This window comes from Lepisosteus oculatus, chromosome 12 (assembly GCF_040954835.1).
Source record: "Lepisosteus oculatus isolate fLepOcu1 chromosome 12, fLepOcu1.hap2, whole genome shotgun sequence".
In the NCBI taxonomy this organism is placed as follows: domain Eukaryota; kingdom Metazoa; phylum Chordata; class Actinopteri; order Semionotiformes; family Lepisosteidae; genus Lepisosteus; species Lepisosteus oculatus.
The window spans coordinates 7,025,001-7,038,934 of record NC_090707.1 but is presented as its reverse complement, the minus strand read 5'-3'; the positions used below and the strand labels follow the sequence as shown (position 1 = coordinate 7,038,934).

Here is a 13,934-nt window from a genome sequence, read left to right as displayed (position 1 = left end):
CTGTTGGGCCCTGAGCAAGGCCCTTAACCCCAAGTGCTCCAGGGGTGCTGTACAATGGCTGACCCTGCGCTCTGACCCCCAGCTTCTCTCTCTGTCTGTGTGTCTCTGTCTCATGGAGAGCAAACTGGGGTATATGAAGAGACGAATTCCAAATGCAGGAAATTGTATAGGGCTGATAAAGTGATGTGATGTTATGTTATTTTACAAGGGAGAATCAAAATCAGGCCAGCTTGGTGCGACGTTATTTACAGTGGGGATGCAGGAGGCTGCTGTTCCCCGCTCTGGCCACCGGAGGGAGCCAAAGCGGCGGCGCTTGCGAGCCTGTCAGGCGGGCTGTCAGTCAGGTAGGCGTGATGCCAGGGCCGACTCTGTGCCGACGAGTGGCGGAGTGATTGAGGGAGGCAAGGACTTCCTGTACCGAGGGCCAGCCTGCAAGCCTGTGCACACACACACGGGCTCCTGCTCCGAGCTCACAGCGCGACCGACAGACCGAGAGGGAGGGATCGAGTGTGTGTGTGTGATTGCATGACAGAGGAAGAGATCGGCTGGACGCCTGGTGTTGAATGCGGACTGTTGTCTCTCTTCCTCCCGCGGCGTGGCAGCGGCTACAGCGAGCGCAGCTCTCCGCCGACTGCGTGTGCACCGCCGGCTAGCGCGGGGGACGGAGCCCGGGCCCTGCAGCGACGGCTCTCCGGGGACAGAGGCGCATCGGCAGCGCACGGGATACTGTACGCGCAGAGCGGGGTGGGCAAGACAATAATTCCGCTGTTGGGAAAATAAAAAAAAAAACCCCAAGAAGATAAAAAAAAAAGAGGGAGGAGAGGAAAACATCATCATCGGACCAGCGGGTTTGTCATCGTTTTATCTGTGGATTTGGTGCATCGCGGTCCCGCGAGTGGATGTGGCGTTCAGGCTGATTCCGTTATGGCTGTGTTAAAACTCGTCGACCAGGTAAAGACCATTTTAACGCGAGGGCGCTGCGCGGCGAGAGGTTATGACCGCGGTTTTTACATCTGCAGGAGCGATGCGGCGCCGAAAGGCAGAAATTGTCGCGAAAGAGAGAGGAGGAAGGAGGGAGGCAGAGAGAAGGAGGAGGAGGAGGAGGAGAAGGGGGGGTAGAGACGGAGGGAGAGAGCGATTCGCTCTCAGACCTGTTTGCACGGCGTAATTAAAGCCGGCGATAATGATTAAAGCAAGTGAATAACGCTGTGGACTGGGCGCTCGCTGGCCGGGGGCTCCGGGCGGTCCGCTGTCCGGGCGAGCGGGCAGGGCTGAGCGGAGCAGAGTTTGCGATGTTTTGTCATTTTTTTTTCTCTCTCCGTGAACTGTATTTTTAGTTCTGTGCGTGGTTCCGCTCACTTCCTTTAAAAATAGGACAGCGGATTCCGGGTTACGGCTGTTGGCTCTTCAGTCTTATTGTCTCCCTCTCCGAGAGAGTACTCGCGGTGTAACTTTGATTTGATTTTATTTTTTTTACTTCGCGAGTGGCGAAAGCCCTGCTCGCATCACAGCTTGAAGCCTTTCTTGCCGGCGAACACTTTCTTCATCTTGAGGTCTGTCGGACTGTGGCCCTGAGATGAAGTGGAAAAGGAGCTGTTTTGGAGACCGGCAGCTCCGCTCCGGCGATCTCGCTTCAAACTACTTTTCAGCGCTTTGTCGTGATTAAACTTCCTAACCCACTCGCGTCCGTAATGAGTGACAGAAGGGGGTTACGGAAGCATTTCACATTTTAAAGTTTTAATTTCTTAATTTTCACCGTTTCCGTCTTGTTCCTCTTTTTCAGTTTCGCTTCTCTTCCCCTTTTATTTTTTTGCAAGAGTCGAGCTGCTCGCGAGCTTCGCAATCTTTTTGCCAACATTCAGATCGAAACTGCAGCCTGATTCACAGATACCGGTACTGAAGTGGCGACAGGGAGAGGAGAGAGCGAGTAGCAGACTCAGCGGGAAGTGCTGATAGACTCAGTGCACCACAGCTCTGATACAGGACAGCACTGAGGGCACCACTGATACAGGACAGCACTGAGGGCACCAGGACACTGATACAGGACAGCACTGAGGGCACCACTGATACAGGACAGCACTGAGGGCACCAGGACACTGATACAGGACAGCACTGAGGGCACCACTGATACAGGACAGCACTGAGGGCACCAGGACACTGATACAGGACAGCACTGAGGGCACCAGGGCACCACTGATACAGGGCAGCACTGATACAGGACAGTACTGAGGGCACTGATACAGGACAGCACTGAGGGCACCACTGATACAGGACAGCACTGAGGGCACCAGGACACTGATACAGGCCAGCACTGAGGGCACCAGGGCAGCACTGATACAGGACAGCACTGAGGGCAGCACTGATACAGGACAGCACTAAGGGCACTGATACAGGACAGCACTGAGGGCACCAGGACACTGATACAGGACAGCACTGAGGGCACCAGGGCAGCACTGATACAGGACAGCACTGAGGGCAGCACTGATACAGGACAGTACTGAGGGCACTGATACAGGACAGCACTGAGGGCACCAGGACACTGATACAGGACAGCACTGAGGGCACCAGGGCACCACTGATTCAGGACAGCACTGAGGGCACCACTGATACAGGACAGCACTGAGGGCACTGATACAGGACAGCACTGAGGGCACCACTGATACAGGACAGCACTGAGGGCACCAGGACACTGACACAAGACAGCACTGAGGGCACCACTGATACAGGACAGCACTGAGGGCACCACTGATCCAGGACACCACTGAGGGCACCAGGACACTGATACAGGACAGCACTGAGGGCACCACTGATACAGGACAGCACTGAGGGCACCACTGATCCAGGACACCACTGAGGGCACCAGGACACTGATACAGGACAGCACTGAGGGCACCAGGGCACCACTGATACAGGACAGCACTGAGGGCAGCACTGATATAGGACAGTACTGAGGGCACTGATACAGGACAGCACTGAGGGCACCAGGGCACCACTGATTCAGGACAGCACTGAGGGCACCACTGATACAGGACAGCACTGAGGGCACCACTGATACAGGACAGCACTGAGGGCACTGATACAGGACAGCACTGAGGGCACCACTGATACAGGACAGCACTGAGGGCACCAGGACACTGACACAGGACAGCACTGAGGGCACCACTGATACAGGACAGCACTGAGGGCACCAGGACACTGATACAGGACAGCACTGAGGGCACCACTGATCCAGGACACCACTGAGGGCACCACTGATCCAGGACACCACTGAGGGCACCACTGATACAGGCCAGAACTGAGGGCACTGATACAGGCCAGCACTGAGGGCACCAGGGCACCACTGATACAGGACAGCACTGAGGGCACCACTGATACAGGACAGCACTGAGGGCACCAGGACACTGATACAGGACAGCACTGAGGGCACTGATACAGGACAGCACTGAGGGCACCAGGGCACCACTGATACAGGACAGCATTGAGGGCACCACTGATACAGGACAGCACTGAGGGCACTGATACAGGACAGCACTGAGGGCACCAGGGCACCACTGATACAGGACAGCATTGAGGGCACCAGGACACTGATACAAGATGGCACTGAGGGCACCAGGACACTGATACAGGACAGCACTGAGGGCACCAGGACACTGATACAGGACAGCACTGAGGCCACCACTGATACAAGACGGCACTGAGGGCACTAAATCACTGATACAGGACAGTACTGAGGGCACTAGGACACTGATACAGGACAGCACTGAGGGCACCAGGGCACCACTGATACAGGACAGCACTGAGGGCACTGATACAGGACAGCACTGAGGGCACCAGGACACTGATACAGGACAGCACTGAGGGCACCAGGGCACCACTGATACAGGACAGCACTGAGGGCACCACTGATACAGGACAGCACTGAGGGCACTGATACAGGACAGCACTGAGGGCACCACTGATACAGGACAGCACTGAGGGCACTGATACAGGACAGCACTGAGGGCACCAGGACACTGATACAGGACAGCACTGAGGGCAGCACTGATACAGGACAGTGATACTAGGGGTGAGAGTGAGAGCTATCCCAGTAGTGGATGAATCTCCTAGTGTGTGGTGAGAGGACAGAGCGTACTGGGCTGGCGTGCCCCTCTCACACCCTGCGATGTCGGTTGCCTGCCCTCTGTCATTCCCTCCCTCCTCTTGTCCGCCCTGTTTTTAACCCACCTGTCTCCACCACAATCCCTCCAGAGCGCCCTGCGCCTGTCTGTCTCCCTGTCCCACTTTCCGTCTGAGACTCTGCCTGTCCGTCCTGTACCCCAATCCCAGCTCCCTCCCCGTGAGTTCTGCTTCCTCCTGTGATTGGCCGAGAGGAGCGCAGATGGCGGATCTTTATCGCGGTTGCCATGGTGCTGTGTGTGCGTTGGCTGGGGGAGGGGTGGGGAGGAAGTGAGAAGGTGTGTGGTTCTGGTGAAGCCGGATTCTGGGAGGAGAACTTCGTCGCTTTGTTGCCTTATAAGGCTGTGCTGCAGCCTGGCGCTGCATGGGTTAAGGACCCGTGGCTGAGACGGATAGCAGCCAAACCCAGTGGCATGCGTGTTCGCGAGTGTGAGACGGGAGAGCGTCTGTCCAATGCTAGCTGGAGTGATGCTGGTTTCGGTGCCTGCATGTAGCTCATGCCTTGCTGTAGTGGAGCAGTGCACGCCAGAGAGGAAGAGATCAGGAAGTTGTTGGTTGTGCTGTCAGGTCTCTCTCTCTCTTCCTCTTCCTCTATCGCCCCCTGCGGGATGTTCCCCTCCCACTGAGCTCCCTTCTGCTCTCTCACAGGACGCCGATGTCTCTGTGTGCGAGTGTGAATGTGTGCGAAGGAGAGAAAGTGTGTGAGTGTGAATGTGTGCAAGGGAGGGAGAGAGAGGGTGCGAGTGTGAATTTGTGTGAGGTTGGGGGAGAGAGTTTGCAAGTGTGTGTGTGCGAGGGGGGAGAGGGCGTGTCCGAGTGTGAATGTGTGTGCGAGGGAGGGGGAGAGTGAGTGTGTGTGCGAGGGAGGGCGAGTGTGTGCAAGGGAGGGGGAGAGAGTGTGCGAGTGTGAGTGTGTGCGAGGGAGGGGGAGAGCGTGTGAGTGTGTGCGAGGGAGGGGGAGAGAGTGTGCGAGGGAGGGGGAGAGAGTGTGCGAGGGAGGGGGAGAGAGTGTGCGAGGGAGGGGGAGATGTTGCAAGTGTGAGTGTGTGCGAGGAAGGGGGGAAGAGTGTGAGTGTGTGCGAGGGAGGGGGGAAGAGTGTGAGTGTGTGCGAGGGAGGGGGGAAGAGTGTGAGTGTGTGCGAGGGAGGGGGGAAGAGTGTGAGTGTGTGCGAGGGAGGGGGAGAGCGTGTGAGTGTGTGCGAGGGAGGGGGAGAGCGTGTGAGTGTGTGCGAGGGAGGGGGAGAGCGTGTGTGTGAGTGTGTGCGAGGGAGGGGGAGAGCGTGTGTGTGAGTGTGTGCGAGGGAGGGGGAGAGCCTGCGAGTGTGAGTGTGTGCGAGGGGGGCAGAGAGTGTGCAAGGGAAGGGGAGAGTGTGCGAGGGAGGGGAAGAGAGTGTGCGAGGGGGGGGGAGAGAATGTGCGAGGGAGGGGGAGAGAGTGTGAGTGTAAGTGTGTGCGAGGGAGGGGGAGAGAGTGTGCGAGTGTGAGTGTGTGCGAGAGAGGGGGAGAGAGTGTGCGAGTGTGTGCGAGGGAGAGAGACTGTGATTATTTTTTTGGAGCAATACTACTGAAGTGACTCGGAGGAGATTGAAGTCTGGTTAATCAGAGCTTCCTGTTCTTGTTTTTTATTATCCTAGTTAGAAAAAGACACGTCCCTTACCCATAAGCACTGAAGTGCGCTGCTTTGCTGATAGACACTCATCCTGCACGCCCACTCACGCTGATTTCGAGACGCGTCGCGAGCACCGCGGCCGAGCTCGAGACGTGCGCCTCTGCGCAGCGGGGAAATTCGGCCGCTGCTGCAGCCTAGATGCAGTCGGGCCCTGGTGACGGCTCCTGGCCTGCTGGTGGGCCCAGGCAGGAGACGTGTGTCAAAACCGCACTCCCTGCCTCTGAAGAAGTGTGGTCACCCTTGCTCGCTTCTTAACCTGGTGTGTAATCTCAGGAGGTTAGCTGAGTTTCCCCCTGCGCTTTTACAGTGTGTTCAGTGTAGCAAACGCCAGAGACGTGTTTCCTTTGACATGCTGCTATCCCCTCGATTAGTACTTCTGCTTTGCCAGGAGGATCACAGGCACTGGGTGTTACACGCAGGTGAAGCAGATTCTTCATTTGTTTTCTGTTTTTTTGGTCACTAATCATTTCAGTCACTGAAGTCCGGAGTGTCAAGGCTGCGGTGCATTGCAAAGAACTGACGATGTGAAAGAAATCCACTGTTAGAATCTGTGACTTTTGAAAAGTCTGTGTCGCGGGCAAGAAATGAGACAGGGGCCTGACATTGTAATTGTGCTAGTATCCCAGCAGTCTGTGGGTCAGGAGATCGGAGAGTGCGGCAGCTGTGTGGTCTTGGGCAGAGTGCTACTCATGTCTTAATTACAGGAACCTTCCCCCCAGAAATGCCAGTTCCACTTTGAGGAAGTTGGCTTGTACTGAATGGCTAAAGAAAACGAAACATCACGTGAAACATCTGATTTAACACGTCTGCTTTAAACATCAGGAGAATTGAGGGTAGTGGGGACGTGCTCTGGAAGAGTTGGCGCACTAATAAGCGAATGGGGCAGGACCCCGTTGTTATAGAGCAAAAATGACTGGATCCAGAATGGCCGGAGACTGAAGGGGTGTGCTTTGTGCTGAGTGGGTGAATGGGTGCAGGGTGCACGTACAGATTTGGTGACGGGTAGGATGCTCACCAAACCAGTTGGTTGTAAGACAAGGTGATGGGGAAAGGCACTGTTCATTGACTGGGTGGAAAGGCAGGATGCTGAGCTGTGATTGGGCAATAGGTAGATGCTGAGCCTTGATTGGACGGTAGGTTAATGCTGAGCCGTGATTGGGCAGAAGGTAGGATGGTGAGCCGTGATTGGGCGGTAGGTAGGATGGCGAGCCGTGATTGGGCGGAAGGTAGGATGGCGAGCCGTGATTGGCCGGAAAGTAGAATGGTGAGCCGTGATTGGGCGGAAGGTAGGATGGCGAGCCGTGATTGGATGAGAGTGTAAAGGTTCCGTGTGTAACAATAGGCTCGGTGTTTGGCAGGAACTGGGTATGTGTGGTCAGTGACATTCTGTTGTGATGCCCTGTCTCGACTTCCATCCCATCCTACACACACAAGCACTGGCATTGTGTTGTGGGGGGAAAACAGGCCTGTGTTACATCATGGGTAGCGTTTAGTCCTGGGAGTGTTGGTATTCGTTGTGAGGGCAGTTTCTGGAACATGAATGGGCCATTCAGCTCATTAAAGCTCACATTGTTCAGCAGCGGGCATCTGCAGAAGCCTCTGACTGCCTGCTTTTGGAACCGGCCCCCTGCCCGCCCTCTGGCGGTGCGTGGGGCGTGTCCCCTGCGTGTCAGGGGCTCCTCTGGTGCCCGCTGTCCGTGCTCCGTGGCGTGTCCTGTGACGGGCCCTTTCCCAAGCGTGGAAAGACTGGGCACCCGACTGGCAGCTCTTCCTGGCCACGGAGGAGTCCGATCCCCGACGCGGCAGCTCTTCCTCCAGCGGTCTCCTGCTGCGCAGATCCAGCCGCGCGCGCAGGGGGAGAGGCCAGGCAGCCAGGCAGCCAGGCAGCCAGGCAGCCAGGCAGCCAGGCAGGCAGGCAGGCAGGCAGGCAGCAGAGATGGACAGAGATCGGACAGACAGATACGTTCTTCTCAGCAAGGTTATCTCTCTGTGTGTGTGCGGAGCGAGTGGATCCAGTTTGTGGTGCATGTGTGTGTGTGTGCGCATGTGTGTGCGTGTTTGTGTGTGCGGAGCGAGTGGACCAGTTTGTGGTGTCTGTGTGTGTGTGCTGAGCGAGTGGATCCAGTTTGTGGTGCATGTGTGTATGTGTGTGCTGAGCGAGTGGATCCAGTTTGTGGTGTGTGTGTGTGTGCTGAGCGAGTGGATCCAGTTTGTGGTGTATTTGTGTGTGTGTGTGCTGAGCGAGTGGATCCAGTTTGTGGTGTATTTGTGTGTGTGTGCTGAGCGAGTGGATCCAGTTTGCGGTGTGTGTGTGTGCTGGGCGAGTGAATCCAGTTTGTGGTGCGTGTGTGTGTGTGCTGAGCGAGTGGATCCAGTTTGTGGTGTATTTGTGTGTGTGCGGAGCGAGTGGATCCAGTTTGTGGTGTATTTGTGTGTGTGCGGAGCGAGTGGATCCAGTTTGTGGTGTATTTGTGTGTGTGCTGAGCGAGTGGATCCAGTTTGTGGTGTCTTTGTGTGTGTGTTGAGCGAGTGGATCCAGTTTGTGGTGTATTTGTGTGTGTGATGAGCGAGTGGATCCAGTTTGTGGTGTATTTGTGTGTGCTGAGCGAGTGGATCCTGTTTGTGGTGTCTGTGTGTGTGTGCTGAGCTAGTGGATCCAGTTTGTGGTGCGTGCGTGCTTGCGTGTGTGTGTGTGCGTGTGTGCGTGTGCGTGCACTTCTCTCGGAGCGGAAGTGCAAGGGCTCCTGCTGCAGCTGTCAGCGTCTCGCTCCGTGCCGTGACAGAGGGAGGGGAGGGGCAGGAAGAGGAGGGCGGGGATGGCCAGCAGCGGTTCGTCTCTGGGCGGGGCGGAAGTTCCTGTGTGCTACACAGTCAAGTCAAACCAGCGGGTTTAAATCCAGTCCCCCTCTTCACTTCCACGCGTAGGAGGGCCAGTTACTGACATACCCACCCAGCCGTGGCTGTTGGTCAGGGCCACAGGGGGAGCAGAGGCGCTCCCCGCTCACTGACGCCCAGGAAGTCACCCCACTGTCCAGGAGCTGAGAGAGCTGAGCACTGGCTGACTGCTCCCCAGTGCTGAGTCATGAGTGACTCTTCCTTGGGCCTCGTTAGGGCGCGAGCGACCCTGTCTGGCCTCGTTAGGGCGCGGGGGTCTCACCCCGGGCTCGTTAGGGCACGTTGATCGAGTGATCGGAACTATTGACTGGATGGAAGGATGTACTGGTCAGTGTCCAGACTGATCAACAGCTGAGAGAAAGACTTGCAGTGATTCTCTGAGTACTGATTAGATTAGAGTCTGTTGACAGGTTGACTTGAATATATTGATTAGGCTTGTTAATGATTGGTGATTGAATTATTTACATTTGACAGGGTTGATAGTAGACTCTATTTTTATGGCTCTATTGGCGAATATATTGTGTTCATCAGTGTTTAGGTTATTGATAAACAAATTTCTCTAGATTAGATGCATATTATATTAATTTGGGTGTATTGAGTATTACATTTTTATCTTATTCGTTTGTATTAATGAATTTCTTTCTAATTGTGTCCTCACTTGTTTCTTTCGATGACTGATGTTTGCTCTACATACGTACAATGGTATTGATTATTGATGAGGTATATTGATGAATTTGATACAGGTTGTGGGCCTGTCTGGGTGATGGGCTGGGTAAAGGGTTACGGACCGTGTGTATTGATGATCGGTGTGTATTGATTTGCAGCCCCCGCTGGTCCAGGCCATATTCAATGGAGACCCAGAGGAGATCCGCATGCTCATCTATAAGTCGGAGGATATCAATGCACAGGTGGGCACTCTGCCTCGATACCACTGCTCCTGCTTTTAGAGCCCTGTGTCTCAATACCAATGCACTGTCACTGCTCCTGGGGATACAGTGTCAGTGTGTCTTAATGCTAAAGCACTGTCACTGCTCCTGGAAATACAGTGTCAGTGTGTCTTAATGCTAAAGCACTGTCACTGCTCCTGGGGATACAGTGTCAGTGTGTCTCAATACCAAAGCACTGTCACTGCTCCTGGAAATACAGTGTCAGTGTGTCTTAATGCTAAAGCACTGTCACTGCTCCTGGAAATACAGTGTCAGTGTGTCTTAATGCTAAAGCACTGTCACTGCTCCTGGGGATACAGTGTCAGTGTGTCTTAATGCTAAAGCACTGTCACTGCTCCTGGGGATACAGTGTCAGTGTGTCTTAATGCTAAAGCACTGTCACTGCTCCTGGGGATACAGTGTCAGTGTGTCTTAATGCTAAAGCACTGTCACTGCTCCTGGGGATACAGTGTCAGTGTGTCTTAATGCTAAAGCACTGTCACTGCTCCTGGAAATACAGTGTCAGTGTGTCTTAATGCTAAAGCACTGTCACTGCTCCTGGGGATACAGTGTCAGTGTGTCTTAATGCTAAAGCACTGTCACTGCTCCTGGGGATACAGTGTCAGTGTGTCTTAATGCTAAAGCACTGTCACTGCTCCTGGGGATACAGTGTCAGTGTGTCTTAATGCTAAAGCACTGTCACTGCTCCTGGGGATACAGTGTCAGTGTGTCTTAATGCTAAAGCACTGTCACTGCTCCTGGGGATACAGTGTCAGTGTGTCTTAATGCTAAAGCACTGTCACTGCTCCTGGGGATACAGTGTCAGTGTGTCTTATGCTAAAGCACTGTCACTGCTCCTGGGGATACAGTTACAGCATTATTGTGTCTTAATGCTGATACAACACATGTGATACTGTGCTTTGCCACAGAATTTAAGAATTCTGTTATTGGCACATAATCCTGTCTACCATATTGTTGGGTAGCTGTGTAATATGTTGGGGTCTTTCTGTGCCTTTCAGGACACAGAGAAGCGTACCCCCCTCCATGCTGCAGCCTTCTTGGGAGATGCAGAGATCACTGAGCTTCTCATCCTCTCAGGTCTGTCTGTCTCCCTCCATCACCTGACACTCCTCTTTCTCTCTCCCGCCAGCTCGACAGATTCTGTATCCATCTCTCCCTCTCTCTCCCCTCGTTCACAACCCTTCCTCCCTCTCTCCTCGTTCACAAGCCTCCTTCTCTCTCTCCTCTCCTCGTTCACAAGCCTCCTTCTCTCTCTCCTCTCCTCATTCACAAGCCTCCTTCTCTCTCTCCTCCCCTCGTTCACAAGTGCCCCTCTCTCTCCCCTCGTTCACAATCCTTCCTCCCTCTCTCCTCATTCACAATCCTCCTTCTCTCTCTCCTCCCCTCGTTCACAAGCCTCAATCTCTCCCCTCGTTCACAAGCCTCCCTCTCCTCCCCTCGTTCACAACCCCCCCCCTCTCCCCTCATTCACAAGCCTCCTTCTCTCTCTCCTCCCCTTGTTCAAAAGCCTCCCTCTCTCTCTCCTCCCCTTGTTCACAAGTCTCCCTCTCTCTCTCCCCCCTCATTCACAAGCCTCCTTCTCTCTCTCCTCCCCTCATTCACAAGCCTCCTTCTCTCTCTCCTCCCCTCGTTCACAAGTGCCCCTCTCTCTCCCCTCGTTCACAATCCTTCCTCCCTCTCTCCTCATTCACAATCCTCCTTCTCTCTCTCCTCCCCTCGTTCACAAGCCTCAATCTCTCCCCTCGTTCACAAGCCTCCCCTCTCTCCCCTCATTCACAAGCCTCCTTCTCTCTCTCCTCCCCTTGTTCAAAAGCCTCCCTCTCTCTCTCCTCCCCTTGTTCACAAGTCTCCCTCTCTCTCTCCTCCCCTTGTTCACAAGTCTCCCTCTCTCTCTCCCCCCTCATTCACAAGCCTCCTTCTCTCTCTCCTCCCCTCATTCACAAGCCTCCTTCTCTCTCTCCTCCCCTTGTTAAAAAGCCTCCCTCTCTCTCTCCTCCCCTTGTTCACAAGTCTCCCTCTCTCTCCCCCCTCATTCACAAGCCTCCCTCTCTCTCTCCTCCCCTTGTTCACAAGTCTCCCTCTCTCTCTCCCCCCTCATTCACAAGCCTCCTTCTCTCTCTCCTGCCCTCGTTCACAAGCCTCCCTCTCTCCTGCAGGAGCGCGTGTCAATGCGAAGGACAACATGTGGCTGACCCCCCTGCACCGGGCAGTGGCATCTCGCAGTGAGGTCAGTGTCTCAGCCAGCCTAGTGAACCCTCCACAGGGAGCGCTATAGTGTTAACACTGAAATGAGCTCTCCTAAGAAGGGTCAGTGCTCGCTGGTTTGAGTCCAGACATTTCCGATTTTAGTCTTGTTTGATAAAGAAAAAATTGCCAGGTATTTTTGTTTCACACCCACGTGATTTGGAATAGTCAAATCGGATAAACCTTCATTGACAAACCCCGCACTCGCACATGGGGGGAATGTAGGAAGTGTAGACAGAATCTTCCCATGTGTGTTGATCGGTGTCCCGTGTGCTACCCGTGTGTGTTGATGGGTGTCCCGTGTGAATCCCCAGTTTTGATCGGTGTCCCGTGTGCTTCCCGTGCTGTAGGAGGCGGTGCGTGTGCTGATCCGTCACTCAGCTGATGTCAATGCCCGTGACAAGAACTGGCAGACACCACTGCATCTGGCTGCTGCCAATAAGGCCCTGCGCTGCGCTGAGGTCATCATCCCGCTTCTGAGCAGCGTCAACGTGTCGGATCGGGGAGGCCGAACTGCCCTGCACCATGCTGCCCTCAATGGACACACAGAAGTACTGCGCCCCTGTCCGCCGACACCCCAACACACTGAGACGCTGCGCCCCTGTCCCCCGACACCCCAACACACTGAGACGCTGCGCCCCTGTCCGCCCACACCCCAACACACTGAGACGCTGCGCCCCTGTCCGCCGACACCCCAACACACTGAGACGCTGCGCCCCTGTCCGCCCACACCCCAACACACCGAGACGCTGCGCCCCTGTCCGCCGACACCCCAACACACCGAGACGCTGCGCCCCTGTCCGCCGACACCCCAACACACCGAGACGCTGCTCCCCTGTCCGCCGACACCCCAACACACCGAGAAGCTGTGCCCCTGTCCGCCGACACCACAAACACACTGAGACACTGCGCCCCTGTCCGCCCACACCCCAACACACTGAGACACTGCGCCCCTGTCCTCCGACACCCCAACACACCGAGACGCTGCGCCCCTGTCCGCCCACACCCCAACACACCGAGACGCTGCGCCCCTGTCCGCCCACACCCCAACACACCGAGACGCTGCGCCCCTGTCCGCCCACACCCCAACACACCGAGACGCTGCGCCCCTGTCCGCCGACACCCCAACACACCGAGACGCTGCGCCCCTGTCCGCCCACACCCCAACACACTGAGATGCTGCGCCCCTGTCCGCCGACACCCCAACACACTGAGACGCCGCGCCCCTGTCCGCCGACACCCCAACACACTGAGACACTGCGCCCCTCTTTGTGTTGATGCGAGTTCTTTAGAACGTACTGTGTGGAAAAGCACTGAGCTATAACAGGGTTATATTTTTTACCTCTCGCCCTTGCTCTTTTCCTCCCTCCTCCTCCTCCTCCTCCTCCTCCAGATGGTCCGGCTGCTTCTGGCCAAGGGTGCCAACATCAACGCCTTTGACAAGAAGGATGGCCGGGCACTGCACTGGGCAGCCTACATGGGTAAGATCTGGGGGTGAAGGGGACCGAGGGGTCAGGAGGAGGCGCAGTCCCTCCTCTGCTGTTCAGCCCGTGTGTCGTGGCGCACAGCGCGCGGCTCTGGGCTCTGTCCGGCGGTGACGCGGCTCTGCCTTGCAGGTCACCTGGAGGTGGTGTGCCTGCTGGTCAGCCAGGGGGCAGAGGTCAGCTGCAAGGACAAGCGGGGGTACACCCCGCTGCACGCGGCGGCCTCCAACGGGCAGATCGCCGTGGTCAAGCACCTGCTCAACCTGTCCGTCGAGGTCAGTAGCGCTCGCTGGTGCGCCGCCGCGGACGGGCGCGGGATCGGGGGCCCCCGCCTGACCGCCCGCCCGCCCGTCCGCCCGCAGATCGACGAGGCCAACACGTTCGGGAACACAGCGCTGCACGTGGCCTGCTTCAACGGGCAGGACGCGGTGGTGAGCGAGCTGATCGACTACGGCGCCAACGTCAACCAGCCCAACGGCAAGGGCTTCACCCCGCTGCACTTCGCCGCCGCGTCCACGC

At 55.9% G+C, this 13,934-nt stretch overlaps 1 protein-coding gene across 9 annotated transcripts in view; it reads left to right on the top strand.

Moving 5' to 3' along the window:
* The first annotated feature begins 371 nt into the window (after positions 1 to 371).
* ankrd44 (ankyrin repeat domain 44) overlaps positions 372 to 13,934 on the top strand; it is a 34,110-nt gene continuing 20,547 nt past the window's right edge. For 2 of the 9 annotated variants that reach the window (XM_069196464.1, XM_069196472.1), the window contains exons 1-8: positions 5,664 to 7,823; positions 9,565 to 9,648; positions 10,686 to 10,764; positions 11,844 to 11,914; positions 12,282 to 12,482; positions 13,325 to 13,412; positions 13,548 to 13,690; positions 13,778 to 13,934. The exon at positions 13,778 to 13,934 is cut by the window's right edge and continues 56 nt beyond it. In XM_069196464.1, the coding sequence (XP_069052565.1) occupies positions 7,782 to 7,823; positions 9,565 to 9,648; positions 10,686 to 10,764; positions 11,844 to 11,914; positions 12,282 to 12,482; positions 13,325 to 13,412; positions 13,548 to 13,690; positions 13,778 to 13,934 (865 nt within the window). In that variant the 5' untranslated portion in view covers positions 5,664 to 7,781. Of the gene's footprint in view, positions 952 to 5,661; positions 7,824 to 9,564; positions 9,649 to 10,685; positions 10,765 to 11,843; positions 11,915 to 12,281; positions 12,483 to 13,324; positions 13,413 to 13,547; positions 13,691 to 13,777 lie in introns of those variants that run through there. The other 7 variants (XM_069196465.1, XM_069196470.1, XM_069196468.1 and 4 more) reach the window with 7 other exon arrangements.